Source organism: Mustela nivalis (genome assembly GCF_964662115.1).
Source record: "Mustela nivalis genome assembly, chromosome: 2".
Lineage (NCBI taxonomy): Eukaryota > Metazoa > Chordata > Mammalia > Carnivora > Mustelidae > Mustela > Mustela nivalis.
In genome coordinates, this window is record NC_139021.1 from 63125754 (window position 1) to 63141509 (window position 15756).

Below are 15756 nucleotides of genomic sequence, written 5' to 3' on the forward strand. Positions count from 1 at the left end.
CTGGCATTTAAGTAAAATCTTGAAGGAAGGGAGAGCTGGGAATGTGGGCACAGGAACAGAAGCCTTCCCAGCAGAGTGAGCATCCAGTGTGAAAGTTCCAAGGATGGTATGCTTCTATGAACATCAAGAAGACCAGTGTGACTAGAGCAGACAGAGAGGGGGAAGGAAGAGGAGATAGGAGTGGGGAGATCGTGGGTGGAGGGAAGGCACAGATCATCTAGGAGCTCAGAGGCCTTTGGAAGGATTTAGCTCTTACTATGATTGAGACTCACAGCCCCTCAGAACAGACTGCCTGTGGGCAAGGGAGGAAGCAAGACTACTTGTGGAAGAGACAACATCGGCTCACCCTAGGCAGTCAGTAATCGAAGCAGTGAGAAAAGGCTGCACAAGGTGAAGGTGGGACCCAGAGAATGGTATGTGAGAGCCAGGAGTAAAGAGTGCATGCAAGGTTTCTAGACTGAGCTATGTGGAGGGTGGGTCTCATTCTCAGGTAGAGAAAACAGCAGCTATGACAAACAGTGCAGGGGCGGGAACAGGACTTTATTTTGGACACATGAAGTCTGAGATAACTATTAGACTCCAACGGAGAGGTCAGATGGCCCAGGAGATTGAATGTGATCACCAGGGGATGGAGAATGGAGCGAGAAAAGGGGAGGGAGCAAATGCTGAGCTCTGCAGCAGGAAGAGGTCAGAGAAAAAAGAAGGAAAAAGCATAGAACACTCACTGTGACTGAGCCACCCAGAAAAGACAAAACCAGGCAGAGGTAGGAAAAAGGCTCAAGAGAAGTACAAGGCTGACTGCACAGATGCCACTAAAACAAGGAATAGGATGAGGACGATGAATGAATTTTGGCAAAATACAGGTCTTCCGTGATCTTAAAAAGAGCCACCCCAGTTACATGGAGGGGACCTGAGCCCATCTTGAGTGTGTTAAGAATGAAAAGTGAGTGAGACAGCAGGTCTAGACAGCAAGTATAGGGAGCTCTTTTCAGAACAGAGTTCAAGAAATGAAACAAGAGGTAGAGAAAAGTATGAGACTCAAGAGAAAGCCTATTTGTATGTTGATACAAATAAATAATTCTCAGAAATGGAGCTATGGGTTTCTACTGCATTGGTAGTTAATTCATAAATCATTAACTATGACAACACATTAATATCCAGTTGCAGTCACTTGACTAAAAATAAAAACTAAGACAGAGGTAAGCTACTATTTTACAGATAGTCTCCCATTTCAATTAAGTGTTAAACCCCATTGGCATGGAGTTACAAAAATTCTGTATTGAGGGACAGGGACATGGAGAAAAATTTGGGCTCCAATTTTCCTAATCCACAGGTTAACTTGAGTATTATGTGGCATTGGTAATTAAAGGTACTTGGAATATTTCAAGTAAGTCTGTGGATTCCTACCTGTAATAGTTTTGGGTAAAGAGGAAGTACCTCTTGAAATCTCATTAAATATTTATATGGAAGAAGTATCCCTAATACACAAAATAAACCCAATTATGGAATTATTCTCCAACAGGGAATGAATCTAGAATTTAAAAGGGATCTAAGGACAACACAGGGTAAGAATGTTTCTCCAAACAGTGCATAGTTTTATGTCTGGATCACCCACACATCCTGCCCAGAGAAGATGAAAAGCTTGCTTAGGATTCATTCAAGTTTCCAGTATAAGGTCTGAACTTCTCTCATACACGTGTTAAAAAACATCTGTGGCCCTGTACAGCTGGCCAGAAAATCAATTATGATTGCAGCATCCTGGCTATAGAAATGGCAGAAATCAACTTGTTCCTATTTTTAAAACCTAAAACTTTTAGAGTCAAAATAAAGGAAAACCAGCCTTCGTGAGATTTTAGTTTCTATGGATACATTTAGTTTTACAAAAAGAGAGGTATTTGAAGCCTTCATCTGGAAGAAAAAAAATACATGTTACTAATAATAGTTTAAAAGTAAGTTTGTGGAAATTAAAAATATATATTCACAAATGCTATAGTTTCTGTGGACATGCCTTTGCTACACAAACGGAGCTAACCTTACATAACCTAGTATGGCTATTATTGTCTTCACTGTTTGAATTTTGTTTGAATAAAAAATATCCCTGAAATATTTTCCTGTTAATCTTGTTTCTCTATCTAGTGAGAAAGACAGTCAATTATTCTAAATATGCATAGTCAATAAGGGATGACGAAAGGACACCTTACAAAGTGCTTACGTCCTAGCTGACTGCAAGATTCTCCTTATTTCTAAAATTAAAAATAAAAACAAGTGAGACAGCATTCCATAGGATGGATACCTAGTCTGCTATGCTATTTGCCAGCTAAGTGACCTTAAGCAAATTCTTAATCTCCCTGCGAAAGGAGCAGATGGTATGAGTATTCAGTACATATGGCTGTTTCGAGGCTCAAACAATAATGTACATCCACGAGCCTTCCACATTCAGTGATATTATTTTTATCATCTAAAATCACTGCCCATTAACCTGTCCATCTCTGCTTTAAAAGCTTTCTAGGCTCTTAGTTACTTCCGAGATAATGGAAGATACTTTTTACTCCCCAGGATGATGTTTTTGAGAATTCCCAACATTTGGGCAAAAACCTTGCCCCTTCTGCTTCTAATCCTACCCCCAACATACTTTCCAGTTTATCACAAACCAGATTTTGGTTGGAAACCAAGCTATAACACCATTTTCCATCCACCATGACCCATCCATCATAGAACCAGATGCATCCTACCTCCTATGCTCCACTTGAATTGATTCTTTTCTTTTTATCCCTAATGCTTCTACATGAGACCAAGTCACCATAGACTTGTACTCTTTTACAAACAAATCTGATTATTACGCCATTCTAAAATATCACCCGAAAAATCAGATTTTGTCAGTTTTCTTCTTAATGGTATCCAACTCGAACCCTCCTTTCGAGTCTAGGCAATATGCGAGTTCTTTATCAGTAAAATCAGTCTCGTTTCTACATCTTTGCCTTCACTTATGAGATCCCTCTGTCTTCACTTACGAGATCTCTCTTTCCTGGAGTCCTTTCTCTATTTCTCTTCTCGCTGACAAATCTTTCAACTTGCAGCAGCTAGCAACTGCTGACTACTCCATCCACAATAATTTCTCCTTTATTGAAACGCTATTGTCCTCGTAATTGGACCCATAGTGTTTAGCTGTGTAGTGGGATTTAGCTATGGAATTGGAACAATACATATGCTATGTAGCGTAGTGTCAAATGCAGATAAGCAAAGAAAAACCAAACTTATGATAAAGGGGAACAAGGTTCAAAATCCACAGCTGCGTGCCTTTGGGGAAGTTACTGGACCTCTCTGAGCTTCGGTCACTTCGTCAATAAAATAGATGATGTTTCATGTGATTGTGCTGATAAAATTATGTAAAATCTCAGTGCAATGCCAGACCCTGTAGAGGACTGCTATAAACTGTTGTGTGCAACAGAACTCCAAGGAGCACATTCCACTTGTTATGGTGGAACCTCCTAGTAGGTTAAGTAGTCAGTATTATTATTACTTACTTCATGTATTTTGACCTTTCTTATGATGCAAATGGTAAACATGGGGGTAGGGCATCTACCCTCAAGTAATTATGGACAACCTAATAGATACACATTCAGTAAATATTTTCCTCTTCTTCCTGCCCCATCCTGCAGCAAATTTGCTTCTGAGAAGTTGGGTTTTTGACTTGTGCCACTGGCTTTCATTAAAGAGTGTATTAAAAATGTCTGTCACATAAAACAAATTGCTATTTCTTTTTCAGGGACATGTTTACGGGCACTGCCCTGACATTTCCTGGTGCCATCTCTTTGAAATTCAGTGTGAGAGATTTCTTTTGGAACTCAGTCTAAGAAAAGCTTTGCTTCTCTTGAGAAACATGTATAAATCACAGGATTGCTGATAAATATGTAGTAGACTGTGTTTCTTCTTTTATTTTGATTATCAGGAAACTGAAGTTCAGATATCATATCCCACATTAGCAACTAACTAGAGTCATAGGACTTGCGGATCTCATCACCCTTTTCCCATGATGGGTCTATACATCATCAGTGTACTATAACTTTACCTATAAATGTACCTCCTAATTTTTCCCTAATATCCATTCTCTCTTTTTTCCTTTTATTAATAAAATTTTGTGAGTTTTTTTTAAATTTATTTTTTAAAAGATTTTATTTATTTATTTGACAGACAGAGATCACAAGTAGGCAGACAGGCAGGCAGAAAGAGAGCGAGGAGGAAGCAGGCTCCCTGTAGAGCAGAGAGCCCAATGCGGGACTCAATCCCAGGACCCTGAGATCATGACCTGAACCGAAAACAGAGGCTTAACCCACTGAGCCACCCAGGCACCCAATTCTGTGAGTTTTAGTTGGGCACGTGAATGCCTTGTTGGGGACAACATTTCTCAGCCTGCTTCTACTAAATGACTAATCAGATGTGAATAGGAGAGTGGCTTCCTGGTCATGCCCTCAACAGGAGCTCTTTACTTTCTACTTCCTCTTTTCTCTTCTGAGGGACTATAGCTTAGACATGGTGCTGATGAGCCGACTTTGACTTTGTGGAAAGGGCGATGTCTTAGGGGAGAGAACAAAAATAGAGAAGGATCCCTAGAATATCATCAATCCGCACCCCACTGGACTCCAGTTGAACTTCCATGTGAGTGAAAAATAAGCTTTCAGTTTTAAGCCTGTGTTATCTTGGTCCCTCTCACAGCAGCTGAATCAATATCCTACATAATATACCCTCATCCTACTGTTTTGTTTTTACTTACATAGTTTACTTTTGTTCATGTGTATTTCTTTAAGCTATTTCTACTGCTTTTGTTGTTTGTATGAATGGAAAAAGAAAAAGAAATGAGACACACACACTGACAAGTTTGACAACCAAAATTGGCCCCAACCCCTGTCATACTTCACACAAATCCATTTCTGAAATAGAATGATTCTCTTTTCAAAATGTGCTTAAAGGGAAATATTAATTTGCATTTGTTTAGACCTTTTAAATTTTACTTACAAGCACTGTCCTATCTTACACCGAAGGGAGAACTAAAGAGAATTTTCTGTCCTTCAGCTTCAACAAGGCATATTCATGGCATCTTTCCCAAACTCAAATAGGTGACCTGACCTCAGCGATCACAGAGATAGGATTAACAGATGTGACAGTTAAGCAGTGATCTTGAGAATCATTTTTCTTCATGCAAATGGACTTATAAAAAAATAAAACAACAATACATATTTAACCTCCCAAGCTAAAGATTTTAGGAAGTCTTAAGGAAAAACGTGGTGATTCTTCTTCCCCTTGTCCACATCTCACCTGAGGCAACCAATGCTGAAGTATTAATTCTTGCACTTCCCTATTCTCCCACAGCCATATTTGGACACATATGGGCTTATCTCTCACTTAATTTACCAGGAGCATAAAACATACACACTTAACTCACATTCATAAAAACTATGGTAAATAATATTTCCTAGTATGGCTGTACCAAATTTTAAAAAAATAAACCTCATTTTGAGGGAAATAATTTAATTAGCCAATCTCCTATTGACACAAATAGAAAAAAAAATAAAAATTACTAGAGGATATATTTTGGAGATCAATTTATACTAATTCTACCTCTAAATTATGTCTTCTACTTTTTTTTATCTCCCCCACCTTCACCATAGGCCAAGCTATCATCACCACTCACTGGGACTATTGCAACAATTTCTTCCTCATCTCTATGTCTCTATCCTTGCCTCTTGCAATCCATTCCTACAGAAGACACAGCACCACCTTCTTAAAACCTTAATCAGATGAAGTCACTCCCCTGTTTAAAAGCTTCTGATCGCTTCTCGTTGATATGAGAAGAAAATCCAAACTCCCTCCAAAGTTCCTAAAGGTAAAAAGTTTCCAAGCTCTTCACACTGGTCCCTTCCTAAGCCTCCATCCTTCTGACTACCTGTACCCCCTCAGGTCCCCTCCCCACCACCCCGTTTTTGTTGCTGTTGTTGTTGTTTTTGCTTTGGGGCCCTTGTAAAGATTTATTTAATTCTTTGCTGCTTTTCCCACTCAAATGTAAGTACCCTGAGAGGGAAGATCTTCTCTCCTTTGCTGCTATATTCTAAGCACCAAGAATAGTGGTTGGTATACAAAATGTGCTCAATAAATATGTCAAATAAATTTCAAGGAGACGGTGTTCCATGTACTTTCTGATTGAGAGTTTGAGTCCCTCTATTAAGAGAAAAGGAAAAGAACTACTGACTCATAATTAAGTGGCCTGGCTTTACATCCCAACTCTATCTTTTGCTAGTAATTTAATTCTTTGGACTTCAGTTATTATAGTTGGAAAATGTGGAATAATGATAGCTTTCAGATTTATAAAGATCAGGTAAGACTAATGGATGGAAAGGCCTATTAAAAACTCTAAAATGTTATATAAATGTTACTATTTCAATAAACTGGTACATAAGTAATGAAAATATCAAGAATTGAATTAAATTGGACATTTAAATAATTTAAACAATAATTCCATGCAAAGTATATACATAAACCTCTTACCTTTTTATAACTGGATATTCTCTGACATATGTGCTCTATTTTTTCACTACAAATCGCACTGAATTTACTCTGAAGGTCAGTAGGAATCACTTCATTTAGAGAGTTAAGGCTGGTACAGTTTTGTACAAAATGATCATCACTTTTAGCCAGGGCTTCAAGAATCTGGAGTAACACACACGCACATGGAACAAGAAAAGAAAACCTTCAAAATTAGCCAAATAAAATTTTCACAATTCTAGAACGCAGGGTGACCCTACCCGGCACACTTCCCTGAGCTGCTTGGGATTTCTGTGTTCAGTAAAACCATCCCAGTGAAGTGATGGGCTTGTGTGTTTGGCCCCTCATGCTTTGCCTTCTGTCAGCTGTTAAAGGTTGCCTGAGGAAAGTGAGTGGACTTCAAAGACTCCCTGCTGGATAAGTCAGTATGCTCTGATGTGGTAGCACACTGCCTGTATTTTAGTTGGAGTTACTCAGAACTTTTTTTTTTTTTTTTTCCTCAGTTTGGTAGCAGAACAACAAACATGAAGGAAACCAACAGAATGGCATCCTTACTTTCTACTGAGAGGCCAGTACAGAGAATGCATATAACGAATGTTTGCTGATGAAATGAATAAGAAATTGTTCGGCTAAAGTAAAATCAATGATAGTTGCAGGGTCTGAGCTCCATCTGATAAAAGCATCCCTATGATATATTCAATTAATAAGTCCCTTTGGCTATTTGAATCAATTGTAAGACAGCACTTGTGTGTATTTGTGTGTGCATACTACTGATCGCTGAGAATTTCCAACGAGTTGAGTTAATTACGTGTCATACTGATGACTGTTCAAAGATTGCAAGGACCAGTTACACCCTTACCTGACGTTTTTATAATATTGGATGAGGGATACAATATATAGATGCTATGATTACTTGAGCTCCCTCACCACCTCTGCTTCTCTGACTTACAGAATATAAAGTGTAAGCTTTTTGTTTAATCGCTTCTCTAAATAATAGAGTTCGCTTTATCATTAGCCATGTGATCTTGGTTAAATTTCTAATTTATTTTATTTTATTTTCTTCATGTGTAAAATAGAAATATCTGCAAGACTTATACAGTTCTCATATATAAAATAACCCATGTAACTTTGAAAATCTGAAATAGCTAGAAAAAGGAGATAAAATAATGCTAATAACCTGGTGCCAAACTTTTACATGGACTGCCTTAGTAATGTGATAGTAAGTGGTTGCATTTTGAAAACATAGATTCTATATCAAAAGATATATAGTGGTAGGACAGCATCAGAATAATGGAATATTTTTGAGGTTGACTTTTAGAATATAAAACAAAAACATAAAAGAATTTTGAAATAGTGCATAGTCTATCTCAACTACTCATATATGAAACAAGAGTTAACATGAAAAAATAAAAGTAGGGAAGCTATATATAATACCTGAATCCTTACCAAGTGATAGAAAAGCAGATGAAATACTAGAGCTTAGGCCTGGGGAGGGTCTAATAGGAGCTTTACTTATTTACTTAGTGGAGGGGTCATGAAAAGCAAGCACAGGGTCACCTCTCACTTACAATGTTTTATCCATTTGATGAAAACTCCCTTCCTCCCGCTCTATCTTGGTTTAGTCTGAAGACTAAGGATGATATCCTTCCCAGCTAAGAATTACATAAATGTCTGAGGGTCTATTCATAAATGGATCTCTATGCCTTGTGAAATTTTATGAAATAAACATGAGACTTGCAGAATTTGAAGTTTCTTATAATACATTTCAAGACTTCAAATACTTTTCAGAGGATTATCTACATTTAAAAAAGCACCACCTGTCACAAAAACCATCTGAAAGGTAATCATGATACTGAATCAACAGATGTAGCAAACTCAACTAAATGCAGAGAAGCCTTTGCCAAATCAACTAACATTTGCCTGGGCAAGAGTCCCATCTAACATCACACTGTACTCCAAAAGAGATCAATAAAAAGGAAGGTTGTACGCATATGGAGTAATGGGGGAAAAAAAGAAAAGAAAGTTGAATGAGCTGACAGCTGAAGCACATACAGCTATTTACACATTTTAAAGTGGAGGTGGGGGTGGTGTCAGGGACTTTATTTAGAACAAAATCCCTTGTTTTCCCGGGATCACTCATACCTTGGCGGTGAGGCTGAAGAAACCTTTGGGCTCAATCATCTTCTCTACCACGTTGCACTTTATCCCAGCTGTGCTGTCATACTCATACACGACCCCATATTCCAGGTGCACATTATCCACTGTCAGACTCACGTGCTCCTTCTTCCCATCGATGATGGCCATGGTGTTAAACTTGTCAATTACCTCTGGAACAAAGACACTATGAATTCAACAAATTCAGGAAGGGTTTGCTAGTCTCTTTAAAAAATTTGAGTCTCTCCGAATAAATTTTAAAGATTTCTTTAAAGGATGGCTATATCTGATGTCTCGTTACCATTTTTTAAAAACAAGAACACTTTAAAAAAAAAAAACACATATGTTTGAGTGATCCGAATCTCACCACTCTAACATGACTAGTCTTTGCACATTTATTTTGATCTATGGACCATATGTATGCCTATTTATACCATTATAAACGTTACACAAACAATTTTATTTTTTTTTATTAGAACCATGCATGACTTAAAGTAAGGCTCCTAAAATTGCCTCAAACATTGAATGAATATTTGTTCAATGCAGAAAAAATTATAAAGCCATTCTGAAGAAGTGGAAAGGAGATCCAATAATAATTTTTTTCAGCAGACAGGATGCATGAATTTCCCCCAGACAGCATATCTTCTGTAGATAGCTCACTGAGAAAATGTCATTGTTTGCTATAATAACGTTTTCATCTGGACTATCTTCCTATCGGTTTTTGGCCAATGGTCAGTCTAGTGGCATAAAAACACCTAAAATCTGAAGCAAGAAAAACCCCTGAGAAACCTAACAGCAAATATTAAATTAGCAAAAATAGAATATTAGTTAACTAAAAACAATTAAGTCCCAGAATGGCAGACACAGCAAAAATAACATAGGAAAAAGCAGAATAAAGGTTTATCTTAGAATAATTGAGTCCCAGAATAGCTAGAAATAAATTATCAGAGCAACTCATCAACCTTTTCACTGTGGCACTAATGATGATAAGCAAAAACAGCTAACTCTAAATGAGGAATAAAGGCCTCAAGACAAGGTCCTGAGATTTGTTCTAGTTTAAATAATTAAGAAAGTTGGTATGTCATAACAACCTTGGAGCTCCAGTATGGTTGAAATATTTCTAATATCACCCATGATCTTAGTGGCTCCTACCCAGTGGCCTTGTAGGAGTAGAGGAAACACAGCTTTTGGCAGAGTGCGCCGCCCTTATGATCAGTGTGTGTAGGAGATTGTGTAACTGCTGGTCTGGAAGAACCTAGTAGTACAATAAAGATGTCCAGAGTTATCTACTAGTAATGTGAATGGAAAGATACCAGGAAAAGGTAAGCGAAGGTTCAAGGACTTCTGTGGAAAAATGTTGAAACAATAATTCAAGGTATTTGTCCAATGCAAAAATATAACTTTAATTGCCTCTCTCCCTTTACTCTTGAGGAAGAGGCCACTAATACAGTAATCTGCTGGTTGCTTCACGGAGGAAACAGAAATGGTATGAGTCCTTATCAAAAGATCTCTCTCCTCTCACTTTTACATTGTCTCTTGCATTACAATTAATGTTAGAATACAGTAAAAGTTACTTGAATCAAGAAAGTATTTTCAAAGGAACTATAGACTTTCTTTCTAAACTCAGGCTTCAAATTTTAGTGCACATACAGATCAGCTCTTCTTAAAATGGAAATTCTGTTTCAATAGGTCTGGGCAGGGGCTGAGATTCTGCATCTCTCCAGGGGATACTGCAGCTGCTGGTCTGTGAACCACATTGGATTAGGAAAGTCCACACAGCATTTAAACTCAAAACAAGGGAGCACATTATAACTTGGGTTTGAATCCTCATTTTACCATTTACTGACTCAGGCAAATCCCTTAAGCTAATAAGCTTTAATTTCTTCTTCCATAAAATAAGGATGATGACAATAACACTATGGAGAGATTTTCTTTTTTGATGAGTTTTTACAACAATGGCATGTTAGTGACTAGCTATTATTACATATGTATTTGACGTAACATCTATTTGGTGATAATGATTTAAGAAAGTTGCTTGAAAATAGAAGATATTCAATACTTGGGATGAGACACAGGCACACTGAAAAAGAATACTACTATGACAAATTAGGAGAAAAAGAAGGAACCCACCTTCTACTTTGCAGTCAAAAGCATCCCCTACTTCATCTCCGGGAGGTTTGGAGTTAGACTTTTGAAGGTCTTCTTGAGCGCTCTCAATGCTATTATACACCCATTGTATGGAATCTTGCTGGAATGAGGAGGGGGAAAGAAACCTCAGAGGTATTAGTGCTTCTAAAAATGTATATCCATTTCACAAACCCACTTTAGGAGAGTTGATAATCTTATTTATTCTTCTAGTTTATTTAAAGATAATAAAATTTGAAAGAGAAAGAAAATCAACATCAGAAACTAATAAAAAGTCAACAGCAAGTATATTATTTAGCAAATTGATTTTTTTTTTTTAGGCTTGAAATTTTATCTTCCAAAGATGTTTCTAAATAGGCTGCATTTCCCAAGTGGCTTACTTAAATGCCTCAAGTATATCTTAAATTATAAATTACATTTTTAAATAAATAAATGCCAGATAGACCGTTTTCTGAAGAATCAATCATTTATCACTATACAAACCACTTAAATGCTCTCCTGACACATATATTTAATACAGTTAATGCTTTTTTGAAGCAAACCAATAAGAAAATTGGAAGAACATCTTTCATTTCATTGGGTTCCCAAGTGATGTAACTTTTTTAATCCTTCCATATCATTAATCATCCTATATTTTAATTAAAATAGCAATTGCATGCTCACCTAAATAAATGAGAAAGAGGAAATGGCCACCAAGCAAATTCTTTCAGGTCTGCATTATTTACTTTAAAGTTTATACCTTTCCTAGGTCAGATGATGAAACTGAATTGCACTACGTAACTGTGATATCATTTACATCATCCATTTTTCTCTTATATTAACTTCACAGTTGTGTTTCATTACTATATTGCCAACCACCATTAAAAGGCTAGTTAACATCGATCATTAAAATACCCCTTGGTAATTTGTTGTGACCCCTAAGGAACCACATGCTCTGGTATCCACACCTCTGTGTAGCTCCTTCTCACACTGAGCCAAGGCTTAGTCATGGGATCTGATTTTTCCAAAGGAATATTAGCAAGCATGGTTTAAATAGAGTTGATCCCTTTATGCCCTCTTCAAAGGCAGACACCATGCAGATAGGACAACTCCCTAGACTGGAAAGGGAGGCCATAGGGAGGAGCTCTGGAGTGAGAGAACTCAAGGGGGGAGATGCAGAGCCCAGACATTCCCAGCAAAACTCTGCCCATCAGCACCTTCGTAGGAATCAACACTCAATCTATCTGCAGATGCAGAATCAAGGGAAATAATCAATCATTGTTGTTTTAAGGCCAGTAAGTTTTGGGACAGTCTGTTTTGTGGCAATGGATACATGATGGAGCAGGTGACTTGCCTAGTGAATTTTTCTAATTATTGCTTTTCTTAAAAAAAAAAGGTGTTTTTTTTTTTTTAAATTTGGGGAGTAATTTATCAGTTGCCTATAACACCCAAATAAAAATCTTCATAAGTGTTCTTAAGATTTTATTTATTCATTTGAGAGAGAGGCAGAGAGAGAGAGAGAACAGACGGTGGCAGGACTGGGGGTGGGGAAGGCAGAAGGAGAAGCAGACTTCCCGCTGATCAGGACTCAATCTCAGGACTCTGCAATTATGACCTGAGCCAAAGCCAATTGTGACCGACCGAGCCACCAGGAACCCCTATTTACTGCTTTTCTTAATCATTTCACTAACCACCCCCTCTCTAAGAAGGCAGTCAAGGAAAGTGAAAAGGAACCAAACTCAAATCACTTTGGTCACTTATCAAAATTCCAATTGAAGGGGAAAGTTTTGATAATTTCAAAAGTGTCTTTTTAAAAAAATTCATTCAATAATACAGTTCAATAAATATTTATTAAACCATTACCAATCATACTCTGTTTTCTCTTCAGATTGCATAAATCTTTCGTCTTTTACCATTATCAACCAGAATAACTATGAGTCTATGCATGAATTCCAATTTGCTTTGCTATTTTGACCTTATTAATAAGCAAAATTGATGAGCTATTTTCTTGTAGGTTCAGTATTTTATAGGATGTCAGTCCTGGCCTATGAGAAAATAACCACTCCACTCCTCTCTCTGGTTTGGACATAAAATCATATTCTCAAGTCCAAAAGAGTACCTGGCTATGCATGAAGGAAAAAATACAAAGCCTCTCCTCTAAAGTTCCTTTTACATTTAGTTGATTAATTTGAGAGAATTTTCTCTTATAGCCCAATATGCAATTGTACCTCATGGGATAAGCTTTGCTTATAAATTAGCATTCTAATTTTATTTTTCTACAGCTCTTGAAATTTAATCAGAGGATAATGCTTAGAATTTTAAGTAATGATAAGTACATTTTGGTATTTTCTTTTAAGAGCTAAATCCAGTTAAATAAATATATCCAAAACTCAATCATAGACCCTATAAAACCCACACAGATGTACAGTGACCATTATATATCCTAAAGCATTCACAAGGGTCAAGAAAACAATTCAAACCTTTGGATTTCAATTTGATCAACAGTTAGGTCTTTGGAAACTCCTATCACAATGCAAATGAAGATACCCCAGAGCACTTTTTAAACAATGATTAATACTGTTAACAATAAGACGCAATCATTTAAGCAAAATTGATTATAAATAATTATGCAGATAAAGCAATCATCAAAAAATTTACAACGCTGTGCTTAAATGTGAACTTAAAGGTAGAAAACACAGACATCTCTGGCACTATCTTGTGTTGACCTCTCGGCTTTCTACCCAAGTTTGCAATGAGATCCGGGTATACTGCAGGGCAATTTACCTTCATTGGTCTTCTGTATTTCCTGCAGGCTGTAACATGTGCAATAACACTGGCATGGGTCTCTTTGCTGACATTGATTCCATTTACTTTGATAATACACTGTCCAGGGTGAAGACCAGCTGCTGCAGCGACAGTTCCTTCAAATACAAATGAGAAAATTGCCAAAAATTTGAGGAATGAGATTCCTTTTTATCACATAGGCAACAAGGAAAGCAATTTTAAAATATAATAGAGATCTAGCTAGTAAGTTCTTGATAAATTTGATTCTGACAGCAATGCCCTCTCAACATTTTTCTACTTTTTATCTGGCCATTCAAGCTGTGATTAACAGAATATTCTCCCATCTCTCTGAGAATGAATGTGAAGGGATATTGTAAAGTGACCTTTATAATACTAATCAGTTATTTTCCCTCTCAACTTTTTTTTTTCACATTTCATAGTTTTATTGAGACATTTTTGGTTTTAATTATCTATTGTAGGTACAATTCTGATGATCATATCAAAGCTGTATTATAAATAGCAGATAGTAAGTTGACTGCATGCCTTAAGCACACACACAAGCACACAATATTGTACACTCTCCTGCATGCAAACTTAAAGGAAATATACATTCCTTTTATTAAAAACACAATTACGTACAATAAGTCTGGAATTTGTTAAGCTACCATTGATTTAGATAAACCCGAGAAGGCTCAAAATGTCAAGTAACACTGTTTCCATACTCCCCATTCAATGAAACTTAATCACAAGGAAATCTAGTTAAACCATATTAAAATCACAGATAATATAAAAATAAACATTTCTGCAAGAAGACTAAACATATTAGAATTCAAAGTCACAAATTTTGATATGTAACATTCCCTTTCATATTAATTTGTAATGATGTGTACAATACAATGTACAAAATAATAAAAATTATAACAGAATTCAGCAGCCAAATCATTTACAATTATCACTATAAAACTTGAAATTAAAGTTATCAACTGAACAAAAACATTAAAATAGCAGTGTTGAACTTGCTGGTAGCATGTTACTTAGAAACTCCATCTCAACTCAAGATTATACTTTCACATCGTCACATGTCATCAGATTTTCAGCCAATAGATCACTGCTTCATCCTGACTCTCTGTATATCTGTATATCTAGTCAGTCTTAATTTTCTACATATGCATACATAATGGCAAAATGGAAAGCCAGAAATGTATGCCTTACTTATCTTTCTTTAGTCTATGAAATATCTAAATATTAAACTAGTATTCACTTTCATTGGTTTTTCTTAGTAACTGTTATTGCAACATTTTTGAAATTTACAATAGCTTGTAAATTTCAGTCTTACTTCTTATTTTTTAAATTAAAGTATAATTAATGTACAGCATTATATTAGTTTCATGTATACAATATAATGATTCATCAATTCTATAATCACTTTCATTTTTTAAAATGCAAACAGAAGAAATTCTTAAGAAAAAAAAATCAAATCAATCAGCAACCACAAATAGATTGGATTTGCTAAGTAAAATAAGCATTCAGGATATCCTCAAAGGGTCAGAAACCACAGAATTGGTGGAGAATAAAATGAATCAGATGACAGCAACTGTCTATCATTCATTTGCACAGATATAGACTTAAATAAGCAAGTGAAATATCCAGTGAGTTAAGATCTTCAGAAACTTTCAAGTCATTATTATTTGATATTCTGAGCAAGTCAACATTTATATAGCACCATTAATAGATACAATGAATATAATTAATATAAGTGATTATAAAACTTATGTTAGAAGAGCCTTATTTTGTAAGCAATTTCTCTCATGAAAGAATTATGAAATATCTTAGAGAACATAATTTACATTCAAGAAGACTATATATATATATATATGTTTTTTCTCACTAAAATTCACGCCCAGAAATTCCAAGTGGTTTTTCTGGATTGAAGTAGGTCTTGGAGGGAAATGGGACATTCCCCATAGAAAGAATAGTCTGAAAAAAAGCACTGAGTCAAGAAATAACCTGGACATTTGGGAGCACGTGAGCAGTTGGTGAGAGCTTAAAATGGGAGTGGTGGGTGAAGACCCTGGAAAGCCAAGCAGAGCCAGATTGTGAAGTCCTTGCCTACTCCATGTGAAGTCCTAAGACCTTAACCTTACTATATATGCATGA

The 15756-nt window shown here is 36.3% G+C and overlaps 1 protein-coding gene across 5 annotated transcripts in view; it reads right to left on the reverse strand.

Annotated features, from left to right (window-relative positions):
* PREX2 (phosphatidylinositol-3,4,5-trisphosphate dependent Rac exchange factor 2) overlaps positions 1-15756 on the reverse strand; it is a 306318-nt gene that overhangs the window by 131078 nt on the left and 159484 nt on the right. For all 5 annotated transcript variants that reach the window (XM_082721198.1, XM_082721202.1, XM_082721201.1 and 2 more), the window contains 4 exons: positions 13600-13736; positions 10822-10939; positions 8680-8864; positions 6541-6702 (listed from right to left, as the gene is read on the reverse strand). In XM_082721198.1, the coding sequence (XP_082577324.1) occupies positions 6541-6702; positions 8680-8864; positions 10822-10939; positions 13600-13736 (602 nt within the window). The remainder of the gene's footprint in view (positions 1-6540; positions 6703-8679; positions 8865-10821; positions 10940-13599; positions 13737-15756) is intronic.